Source organism: Carettochelys insculpta, chromosome 5, assembly GCF_033958435.1.
Source record: "Carettochelys insculpta isolate YL-2023 chromosome 5, ASM3395843v1, whole genome shotgun sequence".
In the NCBI taxonomy this organism is placed as follows: domain Eukaryota; kingdom Metazoa; phylum Chordata; order Testudines; family Carettochelyidae; genus Carettochelys; species Carettochelys insculpta.
This window is the reverse complement of record NC_134141.1, coordinates 101,933,126-101,949,347: the sequence shown is the minus strand read 5'-3', so window position 1 is coordinate 101,949,347 and position 16,222 is coordinate 101,933,126. Positions and strand designations below refer to the sequence as shown.

The following is a 16,222-nucleotide window of genomic DNA, read 5'->3' as shown; positions in this document are numbered from 1 at the left end:
GTTGACTCTACAATTATTTCAGGGATAAATAGTTTGCCATACTGTGGTGTTAGAAAAGTGTCCTGATTTTAGGCAATCAAACAGCTGCCTAGTTAGTATTATTGAGACTACATCCAGTTAATGTATTTAGACAAGGCAGTGGCAAAATCTAATACCAACTGTAGAAATGTGATCAACAAGAATCTAAGCAGTGAAAAATTCAATCACTCCGTGTATTAGATTAACGTGACAAACCAAACAGAACCTTGTAAAAGATAAACAATTATTGTAACTCAGAATATACGGCCTCACGCCTGGCTGAATGTATCTGTAAACCAGATTATGGAAGTGAAACAGTAGCTTGAAAGCAGTTATGTACGTGCCTGTTCAATTAGCACACTGAATACTGTGCTTGGGATTAGAGACAATGAGAAGTTTTACTGATAGTTGTTCATAAAATCAACACATTTCTATCACACTGGAACATCTTCTGCGTCAGTTAAGCCAGGGGTGTCCAACAGGCAGCCTACGGTCCAAAGTTGTTGCTGGTGCCAGGTGGGGGCAGAGCCCCGGCAGCCAGGGTGCGGCATAGGCAGCAGAGCCCCAGCAGCCAGAGCACCAAGCAATTGCCAGCCCTGGGAGCAGAGCCGTGGCTGGGGTGTGGGGCCAGCAGGAGAGAGCTGGGGCTGCGAGGGGGGTTACGTCTGGGGAGTGGTTTGTGTTTGGTGCCCCCCAAACACGAAAAATTGCCAGGTGGCCCCCGATGAAAAAAAGGTTGGACACCCCTGGGTTAAGCAATTAGAAATCTATTAGGCCTGTGAATATGATTTTAAGCCAATATCTTGTTTCCTGTGACAGTAGGTCAGAATAAATATTCATGATCTGAATTAAACTTTAAGATAATCTGTTATTTAAAATCAGTACTTCTCTGGCTACAAAAGTAGTTTAGGTCTGATAGGGAAGAATAAAACCACTTCTATTTACCAAAAAATGAAGACGGGGGAAAATAAATATGACTTGCAAGAGATATTACCCACTAGTGATTACAGTTTCATTTCCTAAATCTTAAGAATTCAGAAGTTTAAAAACCAGAAAGATCTGAAATTCTTGCAGCTGCACCTCTCCTTACATGGTGGAAGTTATGCATCCAAATGTTTAATAACCTAACAGTTACATGCACTTAAAGCTGACTATTAAAATGTGTACATACAGGAGAAATTTTGTCAAACAGCAATATGAGCTCCTGGAAGTTAATTTCCTCTTAAAGAAGAATATAAGTCCTATGCTTGACTTCCGAGTAAAGCCTGTGCATTATTGAAATAGCCATGTCAGTCCCAGGCTATTAGAGAGACAACGTGAGAGAGGTCATATCTTTGATTGGAGCACTTCTGTTAGCAAGAGAAAGCTCATCTCTCTCACCAACAGATGTCACACCAATAAAAAATATGCCCTCTCCCACCTTGGATCCTTGCAGGCTGTCAGTTATGGAAATAAAGTCATGGAAATAAATATTGGATACAATATCAGCAGCAGACATTATGATTACAATTGTGGTGGAACCTAAGTGCACTAAGATCTTTCCACACACTCTGGAACTGTACTTAGGCACCTAAACCCCAGACACAGGTGTAATGCTGTCCCTAGGGGAATGTGGGGCCTGGGACAAGTCACCAACATGGGGTGGCTCCGCTTTTTTTTTTTTTTTTTTTTTTTTTTTAAATACAGGTGATACCAAGTTGCAATCAACTTGAAGGACAGCTGCTGGCTGCAGTTTAAATATTGCTAATGCCAAGCTGTACAATTCTAATGTTGTTATGTTGTAGCTCTTTTCTGTAATTATAATGAAGTTCATATAATTAAGACAAAACCACCTCACTGATCATGATCAGAGCCACACCACTTACATTCTGACATCCAGCTTCCTGGACTCCCTTTTCGCAAACTCTGCTTTCGTGTCATGGGAATCCTACTTCCTGCTCACTGGAGAGAATGGCAAGTCCACCCAGCCTCTCGAGAGAGAGATGCCTGTGGGTAATGCTAAATAATTTTTATTTTGGAAAATCTTTGCTCTCCTGAAGCCACCATGAGTGGGATTTTCAGCAAAATCCTGTGTGTGCAATTGCTGTGTTTGGGAAGGCACGGTCAAGTGATTTAAGAAACTGAAGGGCAGTAATTGTTCCCTCAGGGATGAACTTTTGTAGCACCTGAAGCTATATTTTCTCCATTTGTCTCTGTGCCTGCTAGTGCTAGCCATGGTATGCTAGCTGGGGGTGTGGGTGTGTTGGAGTGCAGAGCTGGGGAGCACTGGAACATGGAGGACTAGCAGAGTGGTGGGTGCTGTTTATCTTCCTCACCCAAACCACCACCAGTTTCTTTCTCCCCACCCATCTCCCACCCCACAACCCACTTTCTCCCCGCACTCTCCCTCTAACTTCTCCACTCCTCTGACTCCTAATACTTCTACTGGAAGCATTCACATGCCCAACTCGCTTAGCCCTTTCTCACCCACGCATCTCCAGATTACAACCTCATCAAAATCAAATTGCTACCTCCCAAGATTCACAAATTGTGACACCCTACAACAGTCCCTCTCAAACGTCTAGAGACCACAAAACACCTGTGTGTTGTTCACGGAACACCAGTGTTCCACAGAAAATAGTTTAAGAAACACTCCTCTACAGGCATCTATCACAAAACTCCTTTTGTCTAATGGGGTTTTGATCGACTTATCCTTAGTTATATTAACTGGCAATGGGGTGAGTTCCTTCTGTCTAACTGTGATTCATCCAGACATACTTAGTACCTCACTCTCTGTTCAACAGAACAGAAGGCAACAAGTTTGAGGAGCAATCTGTGACTCAGGGGCCCTCTGGGCAAATCACCCAGAATTTGGATCACTAGTACTACTCTGCTCCCATGGAGGCAGATTTCCAGAGCAACCTTTCAGATTTTAGAGCATTTTGAAAGGTTGAGTTTTAAAGCTCGTAAAACGGTGGGAGCTAGTGGAAACCCACTGCTGTTTTATTCTGTCATGTGCCAGCCCTGGTGAGCAGTGGTGAAATTGTGGGTCCCTTGGCCTGGTACGGGAAGGGATCCCCAAGGCTGGAGCTGGTGGAGAGCAGAAAGGGGCAAGGAGCCAGGGGGTGGATAAGGGCTGTTCCCCTCTGGCCTGGAGCCTGGTGGCACAGACTCCTGCATACCCAGTGCTGGGACAAGGGAGAAAGGGCAGTGGAAGGTGAAAGTGTGGGGTACTGGGGGCAACACTCATTTTGGGCTATGGGGGGAGGGGTCTGATGACGACTGGCTACTGGTACTTACTTATCTGTGCTAGGAGGGAGCCCACCGTACTGGTGGAGGTCCCACTGCCAGACGAGGGAAGGGTCCATGCCTCCATGGCGTAAGGGTAAGGGGTAGGGGCAGGCTAGGTCAAGCTTCTCTGTACAGGCTGCTGACGTGGCATGAGCCAGGTGGAGCACTAGGACCCTGCGATAACCAGCAGGCAAGGCCAGCAGGGCAAAGAGCAGTGAGCTGTGCAGCTGCTCCAGCCCAAGGGGCTGCGGGCAAAAAAAGGTAAATACATCTGGGCAAGGATAGAGGGTGGCACAGGACCAACTCCTGCTGCCACCATCAGCCCCTTCCTGCCCCCAACTTGCCTCTGAAGTGCAGCGCTCCAAAAATGCAGGGCACAGGGTGGCTGCCCCATTTCATCCTATGGATGCGATGGTTCTGCACAGATGTTTAAATCCCAGTTTTCACTGGATATATTTCTGGAAGTTTCATCACCTGACAATCTTTAAAAATTAATCTATAATTCCTGGACCCTCCAGGACAAATATGGAGGGTTGGCAACCCTTGTGTTTGGTGAACTGCAGCGTCTCTTAACTCCCACCTCAGCTATGTAGCTGGCTAAATTTCCAGGGAGAAATTCCCTTTGCACCTAGGTTTCTACCTCTGGGCATGCATGCCGTTGCCTCTTTGTAGCATCCAGATGCCTAAGTTCCAGTGAGGGCCATGAACCTAGAAGACAGGCAGTCGCAGGCCTCTCTCTCTTGCCAGGGAGACGGGATATTTTGAGGTTGTGCTCTCTGAATTTCTTCTGTTGCAGCTGTTTCACTATAGATGACTAATTACTCACTGGGGGGGGGCCTGAACTCTGGGGTCTCCCACCTCTGAGATGGGAGCCTAGGCTCCTACTATGCTAAACAGTCATGCTCTTGATGGCCCAATGACTGAGCCTTTACATGGAGTGGAACAACTTTAACAGGCGAGACTGAGAGAGCTCCCCACCTCACAAAAGCCCACAGCTCAGCGGCTAGTGCAGCCTTCTGAGAGGTAGGAAGACCTGGATTCAAATCTCAGTTCTTCTTCAGAGATGAGAATGAACCCACATCTCAGCTGACTGCTCTGACCAGGAGCCTGGAAGATGTATGGTGAGCAGCAGGAGCACTGCCTCCAGCTGTTCTGAGTCAAATAGGTGTCTCGTGAATAAATTCTCACAAGAACTGACTGAGGCACATAAGCTACCTGACTTCAAGACAGGAGTCCCCAGGTGTGGACTGCAAGCAGAAGTGGATGTCTCCCTGCAACCTGAACTTCTGACGTGAACTCTGTGAGAGGTTGCTTCCACTGCTAGCCAGGGTGCACACAGCTGAGCCAGTTTCCATCCTCTCACAGTCACAAACACACCCAAGGCATTCACCTTTCACAAACTTGATACTGAACAGTTCTGCTGCAGACCAGACATGAAACAAGCTTATTACAACTTCTGAGCTTCTCCCTCTGGCTTCCTAGTCCTTCCACTTATAGCCTCCTGATAATATCATTAGCTCAATAATTACCACACAAGCGCTTATTATCCCCCTTAGAAAGTGAGTAACTGTCTCCAGCTTCATGCATGGGTCTACAACACTGGTGGGCAACCAACAGCCTGTGGGCCACATGTGGCCCATCAGGGTTCTATGAGCAGCCCACAAAATATTTTGTTTACCATTGCCCACCTACGGAGTTGCCAGTTTCTGCTGGTTCCCATCTGCATTTTTCTTCCTACAGGTATTACTAAGATGACACTCACGTAAAGCAAGGGCACAATGAAGTGAAGTGCATGCTGATTGGTCACAATATTAACTGTGAGATCTCTGTACTCCCTCTGCATCCAAAGCATTGCTACCATTCAGTCAGCACATCCCACATATCGAAGGTACGTAAGCCCATTTAGCAAAGCTACCCTATCCCAGGAGACCATCTTAGTTATGACAATCTTGCAGCCCACTGAGATGAAGGAGGGTCACTCGTGACACACTCACTACCGTAGGTTGTCCATCACTGACCTACAGCCTTCTTCATGCTGCAGTTAGCACTGTCACATACCTCTTTCCCTACTTCACTTGAGACCTTTCTGGCCTCCTAAGGGTCTTCTTCACTGTTTGAGCCTTACTCTCTTCATGTGGTTGGAGTTCTAATGGAGCGTTTTCTGCTCTTTCAGTTTGGCTCACATGGGCCACCAGTGAGGGGTTCGTGCCTTACACCCACAAAAGGTACACCTAAGGATGCAGTGTCTCCCCTTAGCACTGTCTCAGCCCTTAGGTCACTGCCAGTTACACCCCACTGACCTTAACTCTGCTTTCCTTTGCACCTGTTTGTAAACACAAAGCAAGTTGTCCCTCCAGAGCTGCAATACTTTGGTCTCTATCTTGTCTCACCCTGACTCAGGATAATCGTATTTAGTTTGCCACTGAGACCTCACTATTAGAACCCTCCTCCTTCTCTTCAGCCTGCCTGCTCTCTCAGCCTTGCTCACAGCTCGCTCCTTCTGGGAGTCAGCCAAGTCTATGTCCTCCTTTTCCTCTAGATGTCCCTGCTCCAGTACTTCCTGATCCACTGCCACCTTCTTAAAATCTTCTCCACTACCAACCTCCATCCTCCAGTTCTTTCCGGGCTTGCTAATGTATGTCTGAAGTGCTTTTACACCACTCATGGAGGGCTATCTGGGGGGGTCTTCATTCAAAATTACTCATTAAGCCATTTATTGGTGTCTCCTTTTATACCAATTGTCCTTCCGACTCAAAGGAAACTGAGTCCAATCCAGTCCTATCACAACCACACTGGGTAATGAGGACTTGATTACATGTACCTTCTGCCATGTAAGTCTTCCTTCCCCCGCCACCGGGAGAGGGACAGCCACAAAATAAGGGTTCTTTTCCTGAAGCACACATTGGACAATAATCATCAGCCCTCTCTGTTTCCACTGTGGTTTAATCAACATGCTTAGGACCTGGAAACATGGATTTGCTGAGTCTACAACTCCCCTGTTAGTTCTCCAGCCTATTTTGAAATGAACAGTCTTTTTATCCCAGATCCTCTCTTTTGTACTTGCCCACCCACACAGGTCCATAACCCCACAGTTCATGTGTAAGCAGTCTCTGTCTCCTTCTTTCCCCCCGCCCTGCATACACACAGGTAATGAGACTACTGTAGGGGCAGGTGGGGGACCCTTGCTCACCCCTTACCTTACATCTCCAGGTTTTCATGAAGAAGGTTTATCTACCTTCTTTCTACTTCCCTAGTTGTGGGGGAAGGAGGTGATAGAGCTTTCTATGTAGGAAGTCTGCTTCCGCACACTCCTCTCCTGATCACAGCCCGTAATGATTCTGGCTGATGCTTCTGAAGGGAGATGCATGTAGCCTCAGGGAGGCTATGCAGAAAACTGTTTGTTCAAGGACAATAAAGCCCATTACAACCTCTTTGTCTTTCCTCTGTCTGCCTACCCACAAGTGCTATTCCCTGCACCAGCTGGGTCCTGTGTATCTGTTGCTCAACCAGCCAGAGTAGAACCTCCCCCCTTCACATCCAGACCCCACTATAGTGTTAAGGGCTCTGGATTAGCTCCCACTTGTCACAGGGTGCCCCCACTACTAGCAGACCGCCTAGCCCATTTCCACCCTTTGACAATCATGGGAAGTCCAAGCTGTTTGCTTTTCACCACTTTTATAGCACAGCTCTTTCTGCAAACAGAACACAACACTAACCTATTGCAGCAAGAGTTTTCCATGCAACTTCTCCTCTTCATACAGCTAGCCTTCTGAGCTCCCCCCCTTGCTTCCTGTCCTCCTCCTGATATCCTTCCAACTACTTCACTAGCTTAGTAACTACCACCAAGGTGCTCATAATAGGGTCACCAATTGTCTAACTGTGCAAACTGAAAGACCCTTTCCTTGCTTTCATCCCTCCTATTCTCCAAGGCCAAACCCTTGTTCTATTCCTTCTCCAAAGCGTCACCCCAACCTCTGTCTCTTGCTCTCCCACACCCTTACTCTCTTTCACCAGGCTGGGCCAGGGAGTTGGAGTGCAGGAGGAAATGTGGGTTCTAGGAAGGAGTTTGGGTGTGGGGTGCAAGATCTAGGCTGGGGCAAGGAATTGAGGTGTGTGGGGGGAGTAGGAGGGTCAGGTCTTATCCCAGGTGCTGTGGGTCTTGAAGATACATCCCTCTGTCAGTGACTTCTCCTAAGTAGGGGAACCAGAGAGTCTCCACATGCTCCTGCCCTCAGGCTCCATCTCTGCAGCTCCCACTGGCCAGAGCTCCCAGCCAATGGGAGCTGCAGAGTCAGTGCTCTGGGTGGAGGCAGCACACTGAGATCACCTGCCCTCTCCCCGCCTCAGGAGCCAGACAGAGTTGGCCAGTTCTTTGCGTGACGCAGAATGAAAGAAAGGGTGCCTACTCCTACTCCCCTGCTGGCCTGGACTGTTAGCACCCTTTGGCTGAGGTAGCCTCCAGGAGTCAGGATATGATTCTGGGAACCAGGGGGCCTGCCAACCTTAGCTCATAATTCCCCAACAGGAAGTGATGAGCTGCCTCTAACTTGACCTGCAGTCTTCTGCCTGTTGCAGTTTTGTCAGCAATCAAGGTGCTGCTGCTAGCACTTTTTCCCATAGAGGTGTGGCCTAAGACAGCAATACCCCCATTGGCTAGATTAGGTGGCTCCCTGTCAAGTATTAAAGGATGCGATCCACAAAGACCAGCATGCTAAGGTACCTATCCCTCCCCGCTCATCGCACTGGCTTTGTGCATTCCACTGTTATCCCCGATACCCACGGTGCCTGAAAATTAGGCATTGTGACACTGAGCATCACAGTGCTCGTGTCCCTTTGTGGAACTGGGTTATAGTCGTGTGCCATGCTTCCAAATGCACTCTTCAGGAAAACAAGTGGCATGACCTAATACCAGCATTTAAGAATTAGAGATCTGGATCACTGGATGTGCTTTGGGATGGTTAATGGTTTACAAGAACAAAGGACCAAATTCCAGAGGGTTTGATCTTGTGCCAATGAAGTCTATCAGAGTTTTGCATTCATTTGAATGAGAACCACTTCAAATACATAATTTTCCTTTTGAAATCAATGGGAATTGTACTCAGTTAAAGACCACAGAATTTGCTTCATAGTTAATCCTAATATTGGTGCTGGCTGGCACTGTTAGCAGACTCAGTGAAGCAGCCATCGATCAAGTATACAGAGAGACAAACACCCTCTGATTCTTCGAGATAGTTGTTCCTGTAGAGTATTGAGGTACGCTGGCAGGGCAGGGGGGAGGAAAGTTCCTTTGTTATGGACTGTGCTGTCTCACATCTCTGGGCAAAACTACGATAGGAAAATTAGCATCTACTTTACAGCAATGTTTCAGCTGCAGCTGCTGAAAAACAGCACGAAATTTCATACCATATAGGCTCTTAGTGATGTCAAGAAAGCAAGCAGGCAGTACCCTTCATGAGCATCAAATCTAATTGAACAGGTTTGGAAATAATTTAATGATCTGCTCAGAACTGACCTAAAAATCTATCGTAATAAAAAAATAAACCACACACAAAAAGCTAAGCTTTGCACTTAATGTCTTGATACATTTTAAGTCAGCTTGTCATTATTTGCAACACTGTGAAAAAAAGATTTTGCTTGTTGCAAATTAAAAGCTATTACACAAAAACAGTAAGCTGCGTTTTTATAACAGGAGCACAATCTGACCAAGTGATTGGTCCTTTATATAGATTTCTGTAGCTGGATATTAATACTTTCTTATATGGGACATATTCAACCAATACCAAAAATGCTGCAGAATTTACTGTGAACACAACGAGAGACTCAAATATACAGCAAAAATACAGGTACAAACTGTAAAGAAGAAACTACTATGATGTTTAAAAACAAAAACAAAAACACCACTAGTAAACAACAGTTGCAATTATATCTGCTTTGACTGGTGATACAACTTTCAGTGCACCGGCAGCTGGGGTTTAGGAAATGAGGTAAAAAATGTTGACACTTATCAAAAGTGTTTACTGGGACACCTAAGAGCCATTATAACATACATTAGACTGTTAGAGCAGCTGGTACAGTACAAAAGGACATATCAGAAAATTTCTCCAGGGGCTTGGGGGAACAGGCTTCCAGTTAATCCCAGAACCACTGGGTTGATCTAGGTTTACTAACCTGATTAGCATTCTCAGACTGCGACACCAAATTGTGCCTCAATTTAGCGTATTGTTAAACAGAATCTTTTTATCGAAAAAAAAAGAGAAGGAGGTGGAGAACAATTGGTCTAGTAATCCTGGCAAATCAGACAGTGTGAGCTATCATTCATTCCCTTATTTGGTTCAGGGACTAGACTGACATTTTACATAAGATGTTTTTGAAATGCTTCAGAAAATGAAGTCAAATACTGAAACTCAGTATTTATTATCTTCAGAAACAAGAAGTCATGTGGCACCTTATAGACTAACAGCTATTTTGGAGTATAAACTTTCATGGACAAAGATGCGTTTCATCAGATGCATGAGTCAGGGGGTTCCAGAGGAGGGTCTAAATTTATAGGAGGGAGTCCCAATCATGAGGATGGCCAGAGATGACAAGGTCAGTTCAGTCAGGGAGGATGTGGCCCATTATCAGTATCTAATGTGGAGGTGTGAATATCAGGAGAAGAGAAACTGCTTTTGTAATTGGCCAGCCACTCCCAGTATTTACTGTCTGTCTCTCTTCCTCTCTCTCTGTCTCACATACACAACCTCACCATAGCTCACCATCAAAACTGGGATTTCCAGATATACCAGGGAAATGAAATACTATCCTTTTAAACTCAATGTAAACTGTGCACTTCTCTCTCTTAAGCTCTTCTGAAATTCCTAGAATACCAGTTTACTTTATACCAAGTTTGTCATGATTTTAAGGTATAGCACCCCTTTACTCTTGCATTGCCCCTTTCACGCTGGCAAAGTGACACAAGTAAATGCTATTGCTGAAAGAAATGGTCTTGTGCATGGAAGAGACACAAATGCTAGGAGTTTGTAATTCTTTTTCCCTGCAAAAGTGCATACAGCACGTACTATACATTTTTAGCAGTTCACCACTATTCAGCTATGTCTACACAAGAGGCTTTTCCCAGCAAAACTGGTCTTTTGTCAGGAAAAACCAGAGTGTCTACATGCAAAATGCACTTTGTCAACAAAACTCAGTACATCTGCCAGCAGTGTCATACCTCTCCGCCCTCTGCGTTCAGCTATAACACCTCTCTCGACAAGGTTGTCGATAACACAGCCGTGTAAGCGCTCCAGGGCAGCCCTATCTGCACAGCGTCCAGTTAGCCATTCTGTTTCCAGAGAGCAGGGCAGTCCGACTGCTGTCTGTTGGCTGAGCAGACTGCTCTTTCAATCTGCTTTTATGTGTAGATGTGATCTGTCAACAAAAGATCTGTTGGGAAACCCCTTCCAACAGTGATTTCTGTCGACAGAGGCTTCTTGTGTAGATGTGGTCTTCATATGTTATTTACAAGAAGTGCTATTTTCAGAGGGTTTTACAGTTTTCATAATTTCCTCTATTTAGCTGAGTTTAAAATCAGTAGATTTATGTCAGCTCATTTACACTGCAATTGTGGCACGACACTGACTCATTTAGCAAAGACTAACCTGTGGTCTACACTGCACAGCTAGGCTGATCTACCTGTGGATGTGTTTCCTCAAATTTGGCTCCCACTGGCACAAGTGCCTCCTTACACTGATTTAGTAACACCAGTTCCCTAAGTGGCATACAATCACGATCAATGTATTTGTAATGCAGCCTCAGTGTAAACATTGTGTTGCTTCCATGGACTGTTAGGAGCCATTCCACACTACCCCACGCAAACAATACAATTCATAAAAGCACTCCTGACGACAATGTACGCTGCTGCCACAAGAAGCCAAGTGTGCACATACAAGCAAACTAAGAGCTATGATGGCTGTAAGCCAACATAAATTAGTTGACATAATTCTGAAGTGTAGACCTGGACCAATGCAAGATAACATTTAGAAGTCAGCCCAACGTATTCATACATATTTTCAATGGCAAAGCCTTTTTAAAGATGGGAGATGAGGAGGGGTTCTTTCATGATCTTCTAATGGAAACAGGAATTGTAATCAAACTGACAAGACCATTTTGAACATTTATGTATAGCAAACAAACTGCATGCTATATAAAGAAAGTGGGATACATGCTAAGTTATACTCTAAATGTCTGACAAAGGCAGGCCATATCTATATATGTGATATCATTTCAATCATAGAAGTTTCTATCACTTCTAATACCAATCAATGGCTTTATCTCATTTGGTTTTCAATCCTCCAAGTCAATGCATACTCATGTACCCACAAGGCACTCATTTCTGGAGTTAGCCCCGAAGAGTCCATTTCTTTAGAAATGCTTGAAAGCATCAGCAGCACAGTGTTAAGTGGCACACCCCTGCAGACTACCACCTTCTGCTGCAGCAAATTTAGTGTGTCAGCTATCCCACATATGCAACCCTATAATAAGACAAGTAGCCTCAGGTATTCCAAGGCTGTAGTTGAACCACTCGTCAGGTACTTGAGAATCAGCTTCAAATGCAGAGAAGGGGGATGAGAGACAGATGTTAAAAAAAAAAACAAAAAAAAAAAACTGAGACTGATGCAGCTGCCAAATAAACATGTCCAGCAAGCTGTTAGCACTCTTAGAGTTGCCATTTAGCATTTGCTGAATACAAATTGGTTTTGGCCATTGTTCTGGTGGTATTGCTTTTCCCACAGAACACTCTGCTACACAAACACATTTCAATAGGGTAAATTCTTGAGTACGCAGGAGCATTTTCTAAAATCTGTCTGATTTTTACCTTTGGTCTGTCTGGCTCCAACCACAGAGTTCAGAAGCAGACAAGCGTGGCAGAGCCCTGCTACAGACCCTATAAAATGACAGCTGAGGAGTTCCCACCAGCTCCTGTGGCTTTTGAACAGCCACATCCCATACACGCAATAAAGCCCTTTTTGTGTTCTCCAAAAGACATGGGTACCCTGCATTTGACATTGCCTTGACAATGGAGTGTGCGTAATAACGATCCTCCTTAAACAGTCCCAGAAAAGTTCTTTCCCGTTCCAAAGCTTTGCTAATACCAGCTCAGTGATCTGTTGGAAAGTGGGGAGCAGGAGAAGCGAATGCAGTGAGTCTAGCGCTCCAGATAGTGCATGTCCTTTGAAAAGTTAAGACAAAGTGATTTCTCCTGCGCCTGGGCTGCCTGAGCTTCCAGCCCTCAGTGAGTCTTTTGCAGAAGGATGTGGTCAGCAGGCAGTAAAACTGACCTGGAGCTGAGCTCTGTCCCCGCCCCCCAAACCCAAACTGGCCCCAGGAAAGACCCACCCTGGGACCAACCTAGCTCCCACCACGCACACAGGTCGGGCCAGCACAGAGCCAGGGCGCCCTCCAGTTTGGCTGACTCCCTCCCAGCCACGGAACCCGGGGAGCTGATTCCCTGGCACATCTGCACCCCCCCGCCCAACCCCGCTGCCCATACGCCGCGCAGCATTGCGTGGAAAGGCGCTGTGCTGAGCCGGCCCCGAACTTTGCTCGCCTCCTGGCGCGAGCCCTGAGGAGAATATGAATGACTCCACCGGAGAGTCGGGCAAAGACCTCGCCCGATCCGGCCAGTCCAGTGTCGCCACGGCGGCGGCGGCGAATGGTGGGAGGAGAAGGGCACCCAGCAGGCTCCCCGGAGCGCCCCGCGGCACAAAGGCAGCCGTGGCCGTGCCAGCCACGCGCGACTCTCCCCCCTCCGCCCAAGCCGAGATGCAGGACTCGCGCCGCTCCCCGGGCGGGGGCTCCTACCTGGGATGGCGAGGTTGGTGAGGGGGAGGCTGTGGATGCTCGCCGGCAAACTTGCCATCCAGTCCGCGAATTTCAGCTCACTCTTCCCTTGCGACGAAGCCATGCTGCTGCTGCTGCTGCTGCTGCCGCTGCCGCTGCCCGCGCTGGCCCGAGCCCGCCTCTGCCTGGCAGCCTCACTGCCTGCAATCCGAGGGCGGCTCCCCCAGCCCTGCCACGCCGCGCCGCGCCACACCCACAGGATGGCGCAGGCACATGCTAATGGGCCGAATCATTCCGAACGGCCCCGACTCCGCAGGGAGCAGCTGGGAGGCAGAGCCCTCCCCCTCCCACCACCACCACCACCACCACCACCACCTCTGGCGCGCCTGCCCCGCCACGCTGCGCTGCCCCTCGGCCTGGCATTCAGCCCCCCGCCCCGCTTTGTTCGCTGCCGCTGGAACCAATCGGCCAGGCTGCGCTTTGGGGTTTTGCTCGGTCATTCATCAGTGGCTCATAATACTTCCCTGGGGTCGGGGATTGATTTGTGTCCCCCTCTCCCCCGCCAGGGGTCTCCGGTTCAACCCTGATTTTTGTCTCTCTCAATCTGTCTCCTCCCACAAAGCGGCTTCCTTTAAAAAATGCTGTCACCAGTGACCAGCCTCTGTTGTTCTTTTGCGCGGGGCGGGGGGACACTTTTTCCATGTTATCAATTCTACTGCAGTCTATCAATTGTACGGCAATGAGCAGGGCCCCTGCAACCTGTCTCATGTTAGTCAAACCCAGGGAAATGTCAGGTGTGGTCCTAGGAAGAAGAAGAAAAAGAACCCTTCGGCAAGTGTAAGAAAACAAGTCTGTAGAATGTAAAAACTTTATTAATCGGTATATGAGTGTGAATGCACGTACATAACAACAGTAACAGAATTAACCTTTTGAGTGAGCAGGCAAAGCTTGAGACCCAGCAGACAATCGTGCTGCTCCCTCCTTGGAAAATTTCACACACACACACCTTTGCCTGTTTTAGGATACAATACACACACACAAACATACACCCCTTTGCTCACCCTTGTTTTAGGATACAATACACACATACATAAACATACACCCCTTTGCTCACCCCTGTTTTAGGGCACAACTCACACAAACACCTTTGCTCATCCCAGTTTTAGGTACAACCCCCCACACCCCTTTGCTCACCCCAGTTTTAGGGTACAACACACACACACCCCTTTGCTCACCCCTGTTTTAGGCCACAACTCACACACACACCTTTCCTCACCCCAGTTTTAGGGTACAACACACACACTTACCCACACACCCACATCCTACACACATGCACCTTTTCTCACCCCTGTTTTAGGGCACAACTCATCTTTGCCTTTCGGAGGGTCAGCCCATCGTTTTATGCGTGACCCAAGTGCCTGTTTTACCTGTGGGGAGGGGTGAATGAATCCCAGTGCCCCTTTCAGCAGAAGTGTGCACAGCAGGTTAGGTGGATGGTGGAGTTTGATGGAGGGCACTCCAGTGCTTTCTCCTACCATGCTGGCATATGGACACCTGTGAGGAGAGCAAACACTCTCCTGACCTTCTCCTGCCTTCTCCACTACAGCCATGTGGGATAAGGAAGAAAGACTCAAAAATGATTAGAGGTTAGAATGGGTGTCATATGAAGAAAGACTAAAAAGTCTGGGACTTCTCAGATTAGAAAAGAAGAGACTAAGAGGGGACATGACAGAGGTCTATAAAATCATGATTAGTGTGGAGAAAGTGAATAAGGAAAAGTTATTTACTTGTTCCCATCACACAAGAACTAGGGGTCACCAAAGGAAATTTCATAGTGGGTTTAAAACAAACAATAGGAAGTATTTCATCACGAAGTGCACAGTCAGCCTCTGGAACTCCTTGCCAGAGGACATTGTGAAGACCTGGACTTTATTAATAGGGTTCAAAAAGAACTAGATGAATTCATGGAGGATAGGTCCATCGATACTTATTAGCCAGGATGGGCAGGAATGGTGTCCCGAGCCTGTTCATTAAAGGCTGGAAATGGATGAGAGAGGAGGGATCCCTTGATGATTACCTGCCTATTCACTTCCCCTGGGACATCTGGCATTGGCCATGGTCAGAAGACAGGATACTGGGCTAGATGAACCTTTGGTTTGACCCAGTTCTTAAGACTGTCGCGCCAAAGGGAGGTCAGCCACAGGAGCCAGTAGAATGGCAGCAGTAGTTGCAGTAGGGTGAGGTGTGGTGAGGAAAGAATTGAAGAGGTGCAGGCATGAAGCCTTAAGAAACTCCATCTAGTACACACAGTATGTCTCCTCAACTACACAGGCTGTCCACAAATATAAGCACACAGAAACACAGAAATGCAGCCTGGAAAGGACCTTCAGAGGTCATTTAAGATCAGTGAAGGCGATTGGCAGAACCAAATACACCTGGACCATCCCTGACAAGTGTTTGTCTAACTGTCCCATTCCTTAAAAACCTCCATGATGGAATTTCCACATCTTCCCTTAGAAGCTTATTCAAGAGCTTAAAATCCTTATAGAAAATTTTCTCTTGTATCTAATCTAAATCTATCTTTCTGCAGTTTAAGGATGCTACTTTTTGTCTGCCTTCAGTACCTACGGAGCACAATTGATCACCATACTATCTATAATATATTTGAGGACTTTACTGCATCTCCCTTCAAATCTTTTCTCAAGATTAAACATGCCCCAGTTTTTAACCTTTTCTGACAGATCAGGTTTTCTAGAATGTTTGCCTTTTTTGTTGTTTTCCTCTGAATGCACTCCAGGTTTGATGCACATCTTTTTTGAAGTGTGTTGCCCAGAGCTGGACACAATACTACAGTTCAAGTTCACCAGTGCCAGTAAAGCAGGACAATTACTTCCTGCAGCTTACATATATTAGTCCTGTTAGCACACTCCAGAATGGTATTAGCTTTGTTTGCAGCTAGATCACACTGTTAACTCATATTCAATTTGTGATCCATTGCTATCACCAGATTATTTTCTCTAATAGAGAAGTGGTATGGTGGGGGTTGCTGCTTCCTGCAGCTCCCTGTGGCTGGGAACAGTGAACAACAACCAACAGGAGCTGCGAGTGGCTGTAC

The 16,222-nt window shown here is 46.8% G+C and overlaps 1 protein-coding gene across 1 annotated transcript in view; it reads right to left on the bottom strand.

Annotated features, from left to right (window-relative positions):
• Window positions 1–13,231, bottom strand: part of PLCXD3 (phosphatidylinositol specific phospholipase C X domain containing 3) — a 158,584-nt gene extending 145,353 nt beyond the window's left edge. Inside the window, exon 1 of the mRNA XM_074994306.1 lies at window positions 13,129–13,231. Coding sequence (XP_074850407.1) covers window positions 13,129–13,231 — 103 coding nt within the window. The remainder of the gene's footprint in view (window positions 1–13,128) is intronic.
• Between the last annotated feature and the right edge of the window lie 2,991 nt (window positions 13,232–16,222).